General features: G+C 48.1%; 1 protein-coding gene across 1 annotated transcript; it reads left to right on the forward strand.

The window, feature by feature from the left end:
• Positions 1-271: 271 nt before the first annotated feature.
• On the forward strand, positions 272-13,676 carry SFXN3 (sideroflexin 3). The gene is made up of 11 exons (XM_044662528.1): positions 272-328; positions 8,288-8,451; positions 9,108-9,278; positions 9,797-9,895; positions 10,669-10,744; positions 10,931-11,016; positions 11,247-11,374; positions 11,751-11,800; positions 12,464-12,513; positions 12,633-12,680; positions 12,815-13,676. The coding sequence occupies exons 2-11, from the start codon at positions 8,291-8,293 to the stop codon at positions 12,909-12,911; spliced, it is 966 nt and encodes a 321-aa protein (XP_044518463.1). The 5' UTR covers positions 272-328; positions 8,288-8,290; the 3' UTR covers positions 12,912-13,676.
• Positions 13,677-13,881: the final 205 nt, after the last annotated feature.

A 13,881-nucleotide genomic window follows, 5' to 3' on the forward strand; every position in this document is an offset into this window, starting at 1 on the left:
CTGAGCTGACCCCCAGTTCTGATTGGTGCAGGATCGAGGTTGTGGCCGAGATTCCGTCTGGACTGCCGGGGCTGGAGGCGTTTCCCCCAGAGGCCTCCGACCTGGCCAATCCCGGTCCCTGCTCGGACCGGCCCCCTTGGAGCCCCCTTGCAGCCTCCAGAGCCAGGGTTGCATCCTTCAGCCCAATTGGCTGTTGACTGGGTTCAGGCTAACGTCACGAGTGACGTGTACTGGTAGCGGTGAGGGAGGCTCTGGCTGTCCGTCGAGTAAGGAAGGGGAGAGGGAGGGAGGTGTCTCTCAGAACAACCGAGGCAGCAGCTAGAGGAGCGTGAGTGAAAGCTGGGTCTGCCAGCGTTTGGCCCATTGGGGAAAGCAGGGAAGAGGGGACAGGGGATGGTTCTGCTTTGCGCTAGGGACGCTGCCGACTTCCCTTGCCCCCTCCCACTCGCCTGTCCCGGCTGCAACCTCCCCCGCCTCTTCCCCTAATCTAGTTTCACTCCAGGTCTTGGGAGTTTGAGCAAGTGATTAGTTTGTATCTGTGATTTTTGTGAGAATGTGAGATTATTGGGTGCGGGACTCCAGCACAACTCGGTACAAGTCTGTGAGCCCTTCTTGTGCCGTCTTTGTAGGTGCGGGGGGGGGGGTGAGGCGGGGAGGAGGGTGCTTGCTAATGGTGCTGGGGCTAATGTGGGCTAGAGGATTAATCTTTACGGAGGATTTTGTTGAATGGTGGCCAGATGGTTCCCCGGGGCGGGCCTCTCATTCTGGCTGGGAGACAGAAGGGACGCCCAGAAGAGCTGATATCTCCCCATAGATCTCCTGGGAAGGATCCCTTTTTCTGTGGAGCAGAAGGGGAAAGGACTCCCAAGAGGTTCTTGTTCTCTGAGAGTGGTGGGGCACAGTTAGAGAGTGTGTCTGTCTGCTCCACACATTTCTCCAGCTTCTACCTGGGCAAAAAAGTTGGGAAAGGGGCTCAGTGAGGTGGCTCGGTGAATAGAGAGCCAGGCCTGGAGACAAAGGGTTCAAATCCAGCCTCAGACACTTCCTAGCTGTGTGATCCTGGGCAAATCTCTTAAGCCCACTGCTTAGTCCTTACCACTCTTCTGCCTCAAAACCTATACTTAGTATGGATTCTAAGACTGCAGGCACAGGTTAGAAAAGAAAAGTTGGGAGAACATGGGAAGGAGAAGAGGCAGGGACTGAGGGGGCAAATTGGGTCATAGTCTCCTGAGTCAGTGGGTGACTCAGGTACTTCCAGCAGGAAAGGGAGGAATTATGTCTGAAGAAGCCAAGGAGAGGTTAACAACATACATGTTTATGCGCAGTGACATGCACAGGAGTTCATGAGATGAAGTTCAACCAGCTTTCACAAAGTACTTACTATGCACCAGTATTCTTGTTCCACCATTGGGTATCCAGAGGCAAAATAAGACAATCCGTACTCTCAAGCCTAGCAGGCTAGGGGAGACACATCTACACAGACATGTAACTTGAGGAGGGAGATAAATAACACCGTTGACCAGGAAGACTGAGAAAGACTTCCCAAGGGAAGTAGCACCTCAGCTGAGCCATGAAGGAAGCTAAGGATTCTAAGGGGGGAGAGGGTAATAGGTGATAAAAGAGATTATCCCAGGCCAGGGGAGCCACAGTCTGTGCAAAAGCCCAAGGAAGGAAGGTAGAATGTCAAGTTCAGTAGGCTAGTTTGGCTGGAATGTGGAGTACATGAACTAAAATAGAAACCAAAGCTGTAGAGGCAGTTTGGAGCCAGATGGAGGAAGCTCTCAGTGCCAAGCTGGGGAGGGCATTTTATTGGAGAGTCAAAGGGGAGCTCCTGAAAATTTTTTCAACAGGGAATTGACTGGATCAGAACCATACTTTTAGGAAGAGAGGGGATGGACTAGAAACAGAGAGACCAATTAAGAAGTTATTGCTGTAGACCCAGTGAGAGGTAATGAGGGCAGGCTGCCATATAAATGGAGGAAAAAAGGACACATGAGAGATATCGTGGAGGTAGATTTAACAAAACTTGGCAACAGTTTTGGATATGGGAGGGAGGTGGAGGAAAAGACTCTGCTGTGAATATGACTGGGAGTCTGGTTATGTCTTCAAAAGAAAGAGAGGATTTTGCAGGAGGCTTAGGTTTGGGAGGGATAATCAAAAAGCTTCTTCAGTAATGTGATAGATACTATGCTGGGGAAACAGCCCTTGCCTTCAAGGATCTTATATTCTATAGGGAAAGACAATCTGTATATAAATTATATATTAAAAATATCTGTAGCAATCCTTACTCCGGGGCTGATTCCTTCACATAAACTCATACTGGTGGCCCTGGTCTTCAGAATGGAGCTGTGACTCAGTCTTTCAGGGTTCTAGGAATAATCCTGAAGGGCTGTATTTCTCATACTGCCCATAACTAACCCTCTCCTCTTTGCCTCCCTACTCCATGTGCTTTCCATTCATAGTTAGCTAGTAGATATTGTTTATCTTTTAGAAAGAATATTGGAAAGTATGCTATGAACAGTTGGTACAAAACATTCTATCCCCCTTCCCCAAAGTGAAGGCATACTCTGGCCTTGTATGTTCAAAAGGATAGTGGGCTAAAATTTAAAATACAGTAATAATGAGGCATATGTTCTCTGCACACATCTACCAAAGGGGTACTTCCTGACTCCTGGCCTTGGAAGTCCTTTTCTCCCTTTGTCAAATCTTCATGAGATTCTGTTCGTTGTGGCATCAGTGAAGGATGGAATGTTCTACTAGGATGGTTCCTTCCAGAGGATAGCTTCTCTGCCGGACCAGACCTACCACACTGCATTCTCTCTAGACTTTGAAGCTGCCTGGACATATCCTTCTCAAGGCTGCTGTTTGATCACCTCTGACTCTTGGGGCTTCTACAGCTGACAGCAGTGAACCCTGCTACTGATATAGAATGCTTATGGGACCTCTGAGTCTCCTGAACTTTCAGGGTCACTGCCTGGACACATTTACTTCCAATCATAAAAAATAAATACAAAAATTTGGAGCTGACCATAGCCCCCATATTTGAATGAGAGATAGGTCTGGTACCTATCCCTCATCACACTCTTGGGACTGATTATATAAAAGCAAACTTGTCTTCTCTCACTGACAAAGGAAAAATAAATTGAAAGATGGGCAGTTTGCCCTTATTTGTATATCAAGACTGATTCGGCAACTTGTTGGTTCTTCCAATTCTATGGTCAATGAGAAGATTTTACCACTGAAAAGGGGTTGATAACAACCCTTGAGTTACCATGACTAGGAACTGGCTTCCTCAGTTTTCCAGAGGACTCCTTGAACTAGAACTAAATGGGGAAATCCAGGGCTGTGACTGACCAGTTTACTCCATTAAATATATTGAAAGGAGGGCACTATTGTGGGAGGAGCCAAGAACAGTCGAATGATGAGGAAAGATGAGGAAGGCTTAGGAAAGGCTCTATGTGGAGGTGATATTTGAGCAAGGTTTGGAAGGAAAAAGGGATCCTAAGAGGCAAGAGGAGAGGAGGAAGTGAGTCCATTACAGGCACCAGCGATAACCAGACCAAAGGGTCTGGAAAGAGGGCAGTGTTTTAAAAAGTTGGGCCAGATTGTGAAAGATTTACTTATTATTAATGGAATTTATTTACAAATGTCTCAGCTTCTCCTCCCCTTTTCATATCCTAGAAGGCATCATCCAGGAGACAGATATGTATTTATAGATTATATCTTTCATGTTTCCCTCTTTTAGTTCATTCTCATAAGTCATTCTTCAAATATTAAATCTGTAGCTGTGTTTAATGTTCTCTTGGTTCTTCTCATTCTGCTCTTCATTATCCCTTGTAGTTCCTTCCAAGTTTTACTAAATTTAGCCTGCTCATTATTTCTTATGGCACATTGTGAAGAATTTAAAAAAAATTAACATAGGAACTACTATTTGATCCTAGAGGTACCAGACAGCCATTGGGGTTTATTGGGGAGGAGAGTGATATGTTTGAACTTGTCCTTTCTGGGAAAATACTTTGGTAGCTATTTGGAGAATGAATTAGAGAGAGAAGGGAGGGGAGAAAGAAAAATCAATAATAAAGCTATTGCAGTACTTCAGGGTGATGAGATCCTAAGCTAGGGAGTTGGTTGTATGGTTAAAGAGAGGGAGATATATGCAAGAGATGTTATGGGAGTAGAAATGACAAGATTTGGCAACTTAATGGCTTTATCAAATCAAGGAGAATAAGGAGTCAAGAATAACACGATGACTGAGATGCTTGGATGGCTGTGAGGCTGGTCATATTTCATCAGAAAGTCAAATTTGGAAGGGGCATGGGTTTGGGGGAAAAGATAAGTTCAATTTTGGGTATGTTGAGTTGGAGATGTTCATGAAACCTCCAGTTTAAAATATAAATGAGGCAGCTGGAGATGCACAGCTGAAGCTCAGCAGAAAGACTACAGTTGGACATATAGATTTAGGCAACATTTGCATAGGGAAGATAATTAAATCCAATGATATTATGAAGCACTGGGTGAGAGAATAAAGACAGAATTTAGGACATGTAGAAGAGGCTAGGACATGTTTTTTTCCTGCATATATCCACCCATGTGGTCCATACCCATCTCTAAGTCACCATAACCCAAATAGAGTTTCCTGCCTTCTCATTTCTCATCCTTGGCAGTCTTCCTTCCTCATTACTCAATTACCAGTGCTCTCTTCATTGTCAGATCTTAAGTAAAGTTTTTCACAATTACATTTTCTTAATCCTTGTCCTTTGCATCTTTTGCTACTCTTGACTACTCTCTTCTCCCATACTATTTCCTCCATTAACTTTTTTTTTTAACCCTTGTACTTTGGTGCATTGTCTCATAGGTGGAAGATTGGTAAGGGTGGGCAATGGGGTCAAGTGACTTGCCCAGGGTCACACAGCTGGGAAGTGGCTGAGGCCGGGTTTGAACCTAGGACCTCCTGTCTCTAGGCCTGACTCTCACTCCACTGAGCTACCCAGCTGCCCTCCTCCATTAACTTTTGGGACACTGCCTTCTCTTGGTTCTCCTATCTGGCTTCTCTTCTGGTTCCTTTGTTAGCATGCCATTCATATCATATCCCCTAATTGTGGACAGCATTCCTCAAGGCTCTGTGATGAGGTAATTAGGTCTCAGAGTTCAGTAGAAGGAAAATAGGATCAGAACTATTAATTTGGAAGTAATTTGTAAAAGATGACAATCAAATCCCTAATATTTTATGAGACTGCCAAAGGAAAAGAGGATAGAGAAGACAAAAGTTTGGAAGAAGCCTAAGATTAGTGGGTAGGACCCAAGTGATATTCCAGCAAAAGAGTATGAGGAGGAGTCAGGGAGGTAGGAGGAGAACCAAGAGAGAAAAATGTCATGGACACCAGGGATAATCTCAGGATCACAGAATTTGAGAGATATGAAGGACCTCAGGGTCCATCTAGGGACTAGATAGATTCTAGACTCTCCTTGATGTATGTCATTGGTCCTCTTCAAACAAAGCACCAACAACAAGGTAGATTCTTGTCCATTCACCTGCTAAAGGAATCTTCATGGTCCTCAATAAGTGGTCATCTAGTCTCCACTGGAAGACTTCCAAGAAGGAGGAACTCATGACCTCTCTTTAATTGTTGGAAAGCTTTCCCCTGCCCTAGATTTACTTCTTTCCAATTTTTAGCCACCATTCCTGCTTTTTCTTTCTGGGTCCAAAGAAAATAACTCTCATCCCTCCTCTACCAATGGACCTTCAGATACTTGAAGGCAATTATCAAGTCCCCACTATATCTCCTTTTGTCCCAGAAAACAATGCCAAGTTCCAGAAAAGGTTATGTAGGAACTGGGGAGTGAATGACAAGGATTAGAATTTTCAAAGAGATTATGAAGGATAAGTACTAAGAAAAGGTTCTTGTGTTAAGTATTTAAAAGACAGTTGGGGGGTGGCTGGATTGAGAGCCAGGCCTAGAAACAGGAGGTCCTAGGTTAAAATCTGACCTCAGACACTTCCCAGCTGTGTGACCCTGGGCAAATCACTTGCCCCCCATTGCCTTACCACTCTTCTGCTTTGGAGCCAATACACAGTAATGACTCCAAGATGGAAGTAAGGGTTTAAAAAAAAAAGACAGTTGGTACTCTTAATGAGAGCAGTTTCAGTGATGGTGTTGAAAGTAAGTGGGAAGTAAGGCAGTGAATATGGAGAACACTTTCAAGGAGTCTAGCTTTGAAAATAAGAAGAAATACAAAATGATGGCCTGTAGGAATGTTACTGTAAAGTGAAAGTTCTTTAAGGATGAGGGGGATCTGGGCATGTTTTTGGGGTGATAGAGAAGGAGCCAGGTGATAAAGAGAGATTGATCATGAGAGAAAGGGAATGATTGAAAGAGTAACCCTCAGGGGAAGCTGGGTAGCTCAATGGATTGAGAGCTAGGCCTAGAGAGGGGAGTCCTAGGTTCAAATCTGGCCTCAGACACTTCCCAGCTGTGTGACAAGTCACTTGACCCCCATTATCCACCCTTACCACTCTTCCACCTATGAGCCAATACACAGAAGTTAAGGGTTTTAAAAAAAAGAAAGAGTAACCCTCAAAAGAGATAAGAAGGGATGAGATCAAGGGCATAGGTAACCTTGACACATAGAGAGGCCACCCCTTCCTCCAATGCTGGAGCAAAAGAGAATAGAATGGCAAATGTAGAAGAGTCTTGATGTATTGAGCAGGAGAGAAGATAGAGTTTGTGGTAGATATCAAGGAGTAAAATAGAAGATGAGCTTTTCTGCTGAGAGAGCTGGAGAAGCAAGTAGTGGAGGAGTCTTGAAGAGAGACAGGATCATATAATCAAAAAGATCAGGAGAGGAGGAAATAAGAGTTTGCCAGCTCTATGGAAGAGGAAGTATCAGTTGTTTGGGGGCATCTACTCTCTTGGGTCCAGTGTATCAGTTTGTTCTTTTTCTACATATTGTACCAGGGAAGAAGGGATTGGACTGAATCCTAAAATGGGGGAGATGTCATATAGCTAGAGAATATCTTGTACTTTTATTATGCACTTGGCTTCTGGATGGGTCTAATATCTGAGGTCTTGGTACCTGATAGAGCCCTGGCATAAGGCCTAGTGTCTGCATGCTTAATGGTGTTAATAGGGGTGTGAGGTAGTACTTTTCTTAAATGATTCACTGAAGCAGACCCAAGTAAGATGATAAATTCATAGATCTAGAGCAGCAAGGAATCCTAGAGGTTATCTAATTCAACTCCCTCATTTTACAAGTGAGGAAACTGAGGGCCAAGGTTACATCTATGGTAACCAGTGGGATTTGAATCCAGGTCCCAACTAGAAGACCCAGCACTCTTTCCATATACTATTTGAGATTAGTGTCTCCACATGTGGAAGGAAGTTCCAAAGAAAGGAAACTTCTGAATCCAGTTCCTGAGAGGGGCCAGGGTTAGAATCCCACCAATCTTGACCCAATGATGGCAAATAGGAGAGCAGGTACTGGGAGGAGGAGCTAGATAACAGTAATAGCTTTTACGTACTAGAGCATTCTGTGGTAATGGAAGGTGGAGATGTTTTCTCAGATGGTTCATGATATAGGGTAGAATAGGTTTTGTAGTACAAAGAAGGGAAAAGTCTTCTAATCCAGTCCCTTAAAGGAGCCAGGGCTGGGCCACGCATCCTCTCACCAGCTAAGTGATTTGGAGGCTTGGTGTAGCTCCCTAGCTGCTGGCCAGGCAGTCTACTGTTTGTGCTGCCATTGCCTACTATGGTATCTGGGGACATCTGTGTATACATGTGCATACACACATATTCTCAGATCAGAACTCATATGTAAACACAAGTTCATACTCATGTACCAAAAGGCCCCAGGACTTATACCATTTCAGCCAAGTTCTGCTGATTTTCCCTACTCTTCAAATTCTAGTAATAAGGTAACAGTTCTTCTCACCTTACCTGGGTCCATTGACTTTGCTGCTATTTCATGGAGAAGCCCAAAGGTCAGAAGAGTCAACCCTGTGGGTTCAGGACAGCATTGAGTTAGCTAGCTTATTCCAGGGATGGAGACAGGGTTCTCATACTGAGACAATGACATCTGACCCCCCCCCCCAACACACACATACTCACACACTTGGGAAGCATCTTATTGCAGGGGATGTGAGCTTAGGGCAAGATCCTCTCTTCCTTTCTCCCTACTCTCCATAAAGAATTCATGCTTTAACGGGTTGGGGCCCAGAAAAAGGACTGAATGTATTGTAGGAGTTTTGGGGGTGTAGTCTCTGATCTTCCTATCCCCCTTTCCCCCGCAGAAGATGAGTGAGTTACCCCTGCACATCAATATCCATGATCCTCGTTGGGACCAGTCTACCTTTGTGGGACGTGCTAAGCACTTCTTCACTGTCACCAACCCTTTGAACCTTCTACTATCTGAGGAAGAACTGAATAAAGCCCGAATGATTGTGATGAACTACAGGTGATACTCTCCCTGCCCTTCCTTCCTGTCTTCCCCAGTCCCTGGAGAACTCTGACCATTCCACTTCTGACCTCACTGCTGGTTCTCTCAGGCATTCTACAGAACTACGATTCCTATCCCAAATGTCCTTGAGGTCAAATTTTAAGTATTGGGGACAGGAACGGAAGAGTTTCTTCTTATCATGCCTACTCCATGGGGGAAATGATGAGGATTTACTACTAGAGGGAAATATGGACAGCCAATAATCATGCCACCTTAATAAGAACTAAGCCAAAGTCTTTGAAATAGCTCCTGGACCTAGCCTCCACCCTGGACCATTCCTCGTGTGGGCCCTCTCAGCCTGACATAGATATTGTGGGCGTTGGGCTCTTCAGAAGGAGCGTAGGAGCCCTTTTCTCTCCTTGGTACTGTAGTGATGAAGGGGAGTAATTGAGAGGAGTTTGGCTCAAGGATAGGAAAATGGCAGGCCCCATAGATTCTGAGACTTGAGGCCTATATTCTTGGGTCCCTGTAAGATACTTCCCCAGCTCTGAGACTCAAATGTATTTAAGACTCTGTTCCTAGGGAGATGTGATCTGTTGGAATGAGAGGAATTGGGGATTCCTAGGGAAAGAAGCTGCTTTTCCAGGATAGCAAGACTTGTCCTTCCCAAATAGGGCAGGGATCGTGACCCCTGGGCTGACTGAAGAGGAACTATGGAAGGCCAAGTATAAATATGACTCAGCCTTCCACCCTGACACTGGGGAAAAGGTCTTTATCATTGGCCGAATGTCAGCCCAAGTACCCATGAATATGCTGATCAGTGGTGGCATGCTCACCTTCTACAGGTAGGTGCCTCACCCCTGAAAAGAGCCCCCAAACACTGGGCCCCTGCCAAAATGGCATGGTTCACATTCCCCCAGCCTCAGAGTTATACACCCTAGAAGGGAGGTGGGCTGAGGATACTTAGTAGCACCCATCCTGGTTGTGGCCTGGGAGGAGGGAGAAATTGGGTCCTTTACTGGTTATTTCTTTGATCTCTTAATACTACTTCTTTCTCATGACTCTCTACAAATGAAGAACTGTGGCCTGTGTATGAACCCACTCTAGATACTTGTGTGTGATAGGAGAGGTCCGGGATAACATCAGGGATTGTGTGGAGAGCTTGAGGGTGATCACTGGGAACTCTGGGTAGGGGTGGAATATGAAGATCACCATCAGGGTCTTGGAATGGACAGTTTGGGGATTGCCATGGAAGGGCAGCTCTGTTCAGTGGTGTAGTAGGAGGGACTTGGGGACCACTATTGAGACCTCTACGTGGAAGGGTTGGTTCCAGAGCACTGGGATAAACCTACTGTCTCCTCAGGAAAGTTTCAACTGTGGTGTTCTGGCAGTGGGTGAACCAGTCCTTCAATGCTATTGTCAACTACTCCAATAGAAGTGGAGATGCAAAGATTACTGATACGTAAGGAGCAGTCCTTCAATTCCATCCAAAATTGTTCTTGAGCATGTAATGTGGGACACTTCTATGTGGGGTAGAGACGAAAAAGAAAGCAATGCCTGCCCTCAAGAAGCTTCCATCTGACTGGCAATAGATGCTTCACTAACCTCTCTGCCTCGGGCTTCCTAGCCCAATCCTGGGGTCTGCCGATGGAGCAGTTCCCTATATCTCTACACTGGCTACCTCATCCGCTTGAGAGGATCCTCAGAGGCTTTGATGGAGGGCTTGGGAGTCAGTAATGGGGGACTTTGGACAGAGGCACAAGCTCCATCCCTGGTAGGAGGTACCCGTGGGCCCGTACTGTCCCCTGGGCTGGGTCACAAGCTGTGGGAGGTCTCTGTTACCTCCCTTCTCTCCCTGGGCCTGGCTGCCCCAGGCCAGGCCATGCTTTATATCCAATCCAGCTGTCTACCCTGGGCACCCCACCTCTGCTGGCTGCAGAGTGGACCCTGTTCCAGGCACAGCCATCAAATCAGTAGTCTCTTTGCTTTTGGGAATGTGTTGATTGATTGCCCTAATGGATGAATTCACCATCCTGGCTCCCCAGACCAAAGCTCCCTTCCCTGGCCAGCATTCCTCTCTAGGAGTTGTCTCCCTCTATTGTAATGTAAACTCCTAGAGAATGAGGACCACCTTGCTTGCTTGTGCTCGTATCCCCAGTGATTAGTACCTGGCAGATACTTAGAAATGATTTTTGTCATCTGTTCCTTCTCATTACCTAGCCTTTCTGTCCGCAGGCAGCTGGGAATAGCTTACTTGAGTGCTACCAGTGGGGCTGTGGTCACTGCTCTGGGACTCAACTCCCTCACCAAAGTAAGCCCTGCTCCCCATGGCTGGAGCCCCTCAGCACCCCCATGGACCTCTAGCCAGAGGCTGCCCTAAGGGGGCTCCCTTCCCAAGCTCTCTTCTCCCTCCCCAATGGGTGCCCTTGCCCATTACAGACATTTTATGCTTCATGACTACCAGGGCCAAGCCCCTGACCAGTGCCCCCTCCTCTAGCATCTGCCTAGCATGGTTGGCCGCTTCATCCCATTCACAGCTGTGGCTGCTGCCAATTGCATCAACATCCCACTGATGAGGCAGAGGTGAGCAGAGGGAGGGGTGGCCCTATAGAGTCCCCCTGCTGTGCCACGTGGGGCAGCTCTCAAAACAGAGGACTCCATGGGGGTGGAGGTGGGCTTCCAGAACCTCTGCCTAGCCTCTGGAGGGTTCTGGGAGTGGGCCAGGATCCTCTGAGGGACCCTAGGGGGAGGAGGGGTTGTGAGGACACTGGGCCTTGGTGTCTGATGCTGCTTTTTGTCTCCACACATGCCAGGGAGATAGAGGTGGGGATCCCCGTGACTGATGATTATGGCCAGAGGTTAGGCACTTCCTCCAAGGCGGCTCAGCTGGGCATCTTCCAGGTGGTGATGTCCCGAATCGGCATGGCTATCCCTGCTCTGAGTGAGCCTGGGGGGAATAAGGGGGGAAAAAGGGGTGGCTATGGGGGAGGCACCGAGGACTCTTGGAACAAGGCCCTTTTCCCAGGTGATAACCTGCCTGTTTGCACTTATCATATGGAACAGCTGGGTGGGGAAGTGGACAGAGCACTGACCTTGGAGGAAGAAAGATATGGGTTCAAGGCCTGCCTTGTCTTGGACACTTACTAGCTATGTGGCCTTGACCACTTACCCTGTTAGCCTCGGTTTTGTCATCTCTAAAATGGGGGTGGTGGTACTAATGGCACCTATCCCAGTTGTGAGATAACATGTAAAATGCTTTACATGTCTTAAAGTGCCATATAAATGCTGGCTATTATTATGCTTTCCTCCTCTTTTAGCCATACCCCCTGTAATTATGAGTGTGTGGGAGAAAAGAAAATTCTTGAAGGTAGGTCTGCCCCCACCCTGCTTCCTTGTTACTTTCAGTGCAGTCATAGGGATAAAGAAAGGACTTGAATTTGACTGGGAGACCCAGGGCTGCTTAAAGAAATCTCCCCAGGAGAGGAGGGGCTCAGTGCTCCTTCCCCCCAGACGCCAGGCTCCTAGCCCAATCTTAGTCTCCACTCTTTGGATCCCAAATTCAGGCTGAATTGCTGTGGGTGGGGGTCTTGGAAGGACGGGGGTGGAAGTAAGAAATGTCAGAGGGCCTATGCTGGAAGATGCCAGGGGAGGGGGGAGGCCCCCCATAAGCCGTCACATCACTCCTCAGTGATAGGCATGCAGTGGGAGCAGGTATGGTACATGGGGCTACTGTCAGACTGTCCATAATCCCACGTTGTCACACACACACTGACCAAACAGCCCCCTCCTCCTCCCCTCACCTCTAGACACCAAGATTGCAGCTCCAGCCTAGGGGGGTGGCACGGAGTGGGTAAGCCAAGTCTCCACAGGAGGATCCCAAGGGCCATGCCTAGGCCTGGGGACCCTGGGCTGCCTCAGAGGGCGAGTGTCACAAAGGGTGGTCTGAGGGGTGCTCTCAGGCTCAGAGGGGTCAGGGCTGGAGGGGCTGAGAGCCATTCTGGGTCAGAGACTCCATCTTCCTTTCCCACAGCAAAGACCGTGGCTCATTGGGCCCCTGCAGGTGGGGCTGGTCGGCATTTGGTGAGTGTCTGGGAGAGGGGCCATACCTGGGGAAAGGGATGAAGGCATCTGGGGAGGGAGGCCCAAGGCCTCTGCGGCCCTGCTGTGGGACACTCAGATTCCTTTACCTCCCCCTGCAGCCTGGTGTTTGCTACTCCCCTGTGCTGCGGTCTCTTCCCCCAGAGGAGGTAAGCACCCCTGGGAGGGGTCTGGGCCAGGGCCTGGAGGGGAACGTGGAAGGGCATCATCGAGCCAGGCTGGGAGAGGGAGGGCTGGCCTAGTGATGGCTGCCATTCTGGCAGCTCAGCCTGTGATTTTACAGCTCCATTCGAGTGTCCTGGCTGGAGCCGGAGCTCAGAGATCGGATCAAGAAGCAGAACCCCAACACTGAGGTCGTTTACTTCAACAAGGGACTGTGAGGGGAGGGGTCCGCCCTATGTGCTCTGCCCCCAGGCCATCCCGAGGGTCCTGCCCCTGACCCTGTGCATCCCAGCTGTGGCACCTCTTCTGCTCCCCCTATCCTCCCCTAGTTCTCCGGCTCTCAGCATGTCCCCCAGAGCCCTGAAACTGGAGATGACCTTTCCCAGGAAGGACTCGTGCCCTCTTCCCATTAAGTCCTAAAGATCAGGGGCAGATCCCCGGCCAGGGTTGCTGGAGGGCAGTGTCTGCCCAGCTGCCTCTGAGGAGCCAGTGTGTCCAGGGGAGGCAGCATTCTGGGCTGTTTCCTCAGGTCCCAGCATCCCGGGATTGTGGGGGGCACCAGAAGAAGAGATTCCCACGGGCTGCCCCACCGCCTCCTTCCCCATTAGAACAAAACGTGTCCGTATGTTTGTTTGTCCGGGAGAGCTTCACTCCAGAACTCCACAGAGCAGCTGCCACTCCCCCAGGCCACTGGGGAGGCCACAGAGCTCCCCTGATCCTCTGCAGGGTCCAGGGGCCACAGCCACAGTTTGTGTTCCTGTCTGTATGTCTGACCATATTATGGTACATTTGTCTGTGATACAGCCTGACTCTGAAGGAATGTCTGTGAGGCCTGAGGGCATGAGTCTGGCACATCCAGATTTCTTTGCTTATCCTCATGTGTGATTCTGTTGGCATCAGAGCCAAAATGGTCCTGGGTCCCAAGGAGTCTATCTCATGAACAGGCACATTCTCAATTCTTTTGTTTCTTTGTTTCCTAAAACCTTGCCTTCTGCCTTAGAATTGATACCAGTTCCAAGGTAGAAAATCGGTAAGGGCCAGGGTGAAATGACTTGTCCAGGGTCATACAGCTAGGAAGTGTCAGAGGCCAGATTTGAACCCAGGTCCTCCCATCCGAAGGCCTGGCTCTCTATCTACCTTGGCTGTCTTCCTTTTCTTTCAATACCAAGTTTCAAATTAATTAAAAAC

Source organism: Gracilinanus agilis, chromosome 2 (genome assembly GCF_016433145.1).
Source record: "Gracilinanus agilis isolate LMUSP501 chromosome 2, AgileGrace, whole genome shotgun sequence".
Classification (NCBI taxonomy): Eukaryota; Metazoa; Chordata; class Mammalia; order Didelphimorphia; family Didelphidae; genus Gracilinanus; species Gracilinanus agilis.

Excerpts from the sequence above, each read along its gene's own strand:
- SFXN3 (XM_044662528.1), top strand. The coding sequence starts at position 8,291 with ATGAGTGAGTTACCCCTGCACATCAATATCCATGATCCTCGTTGGGAC. Across the intron at positions 8,452-9,107 it reads ATGATTGTGATGAACTACAG|GGCAGGGATCGTGACCCCTG; the intron begins GTGATACTCTCC and ends CTTCCCAAATAG. Across the intron at positions 10,745-10,930 it reads GACTCAACTCCCTCACCAAA|CATCTGCCTAGCATGGTTGG; the intron begins GTAAGCCCTGCT and ends CCCCTCCTCTAG.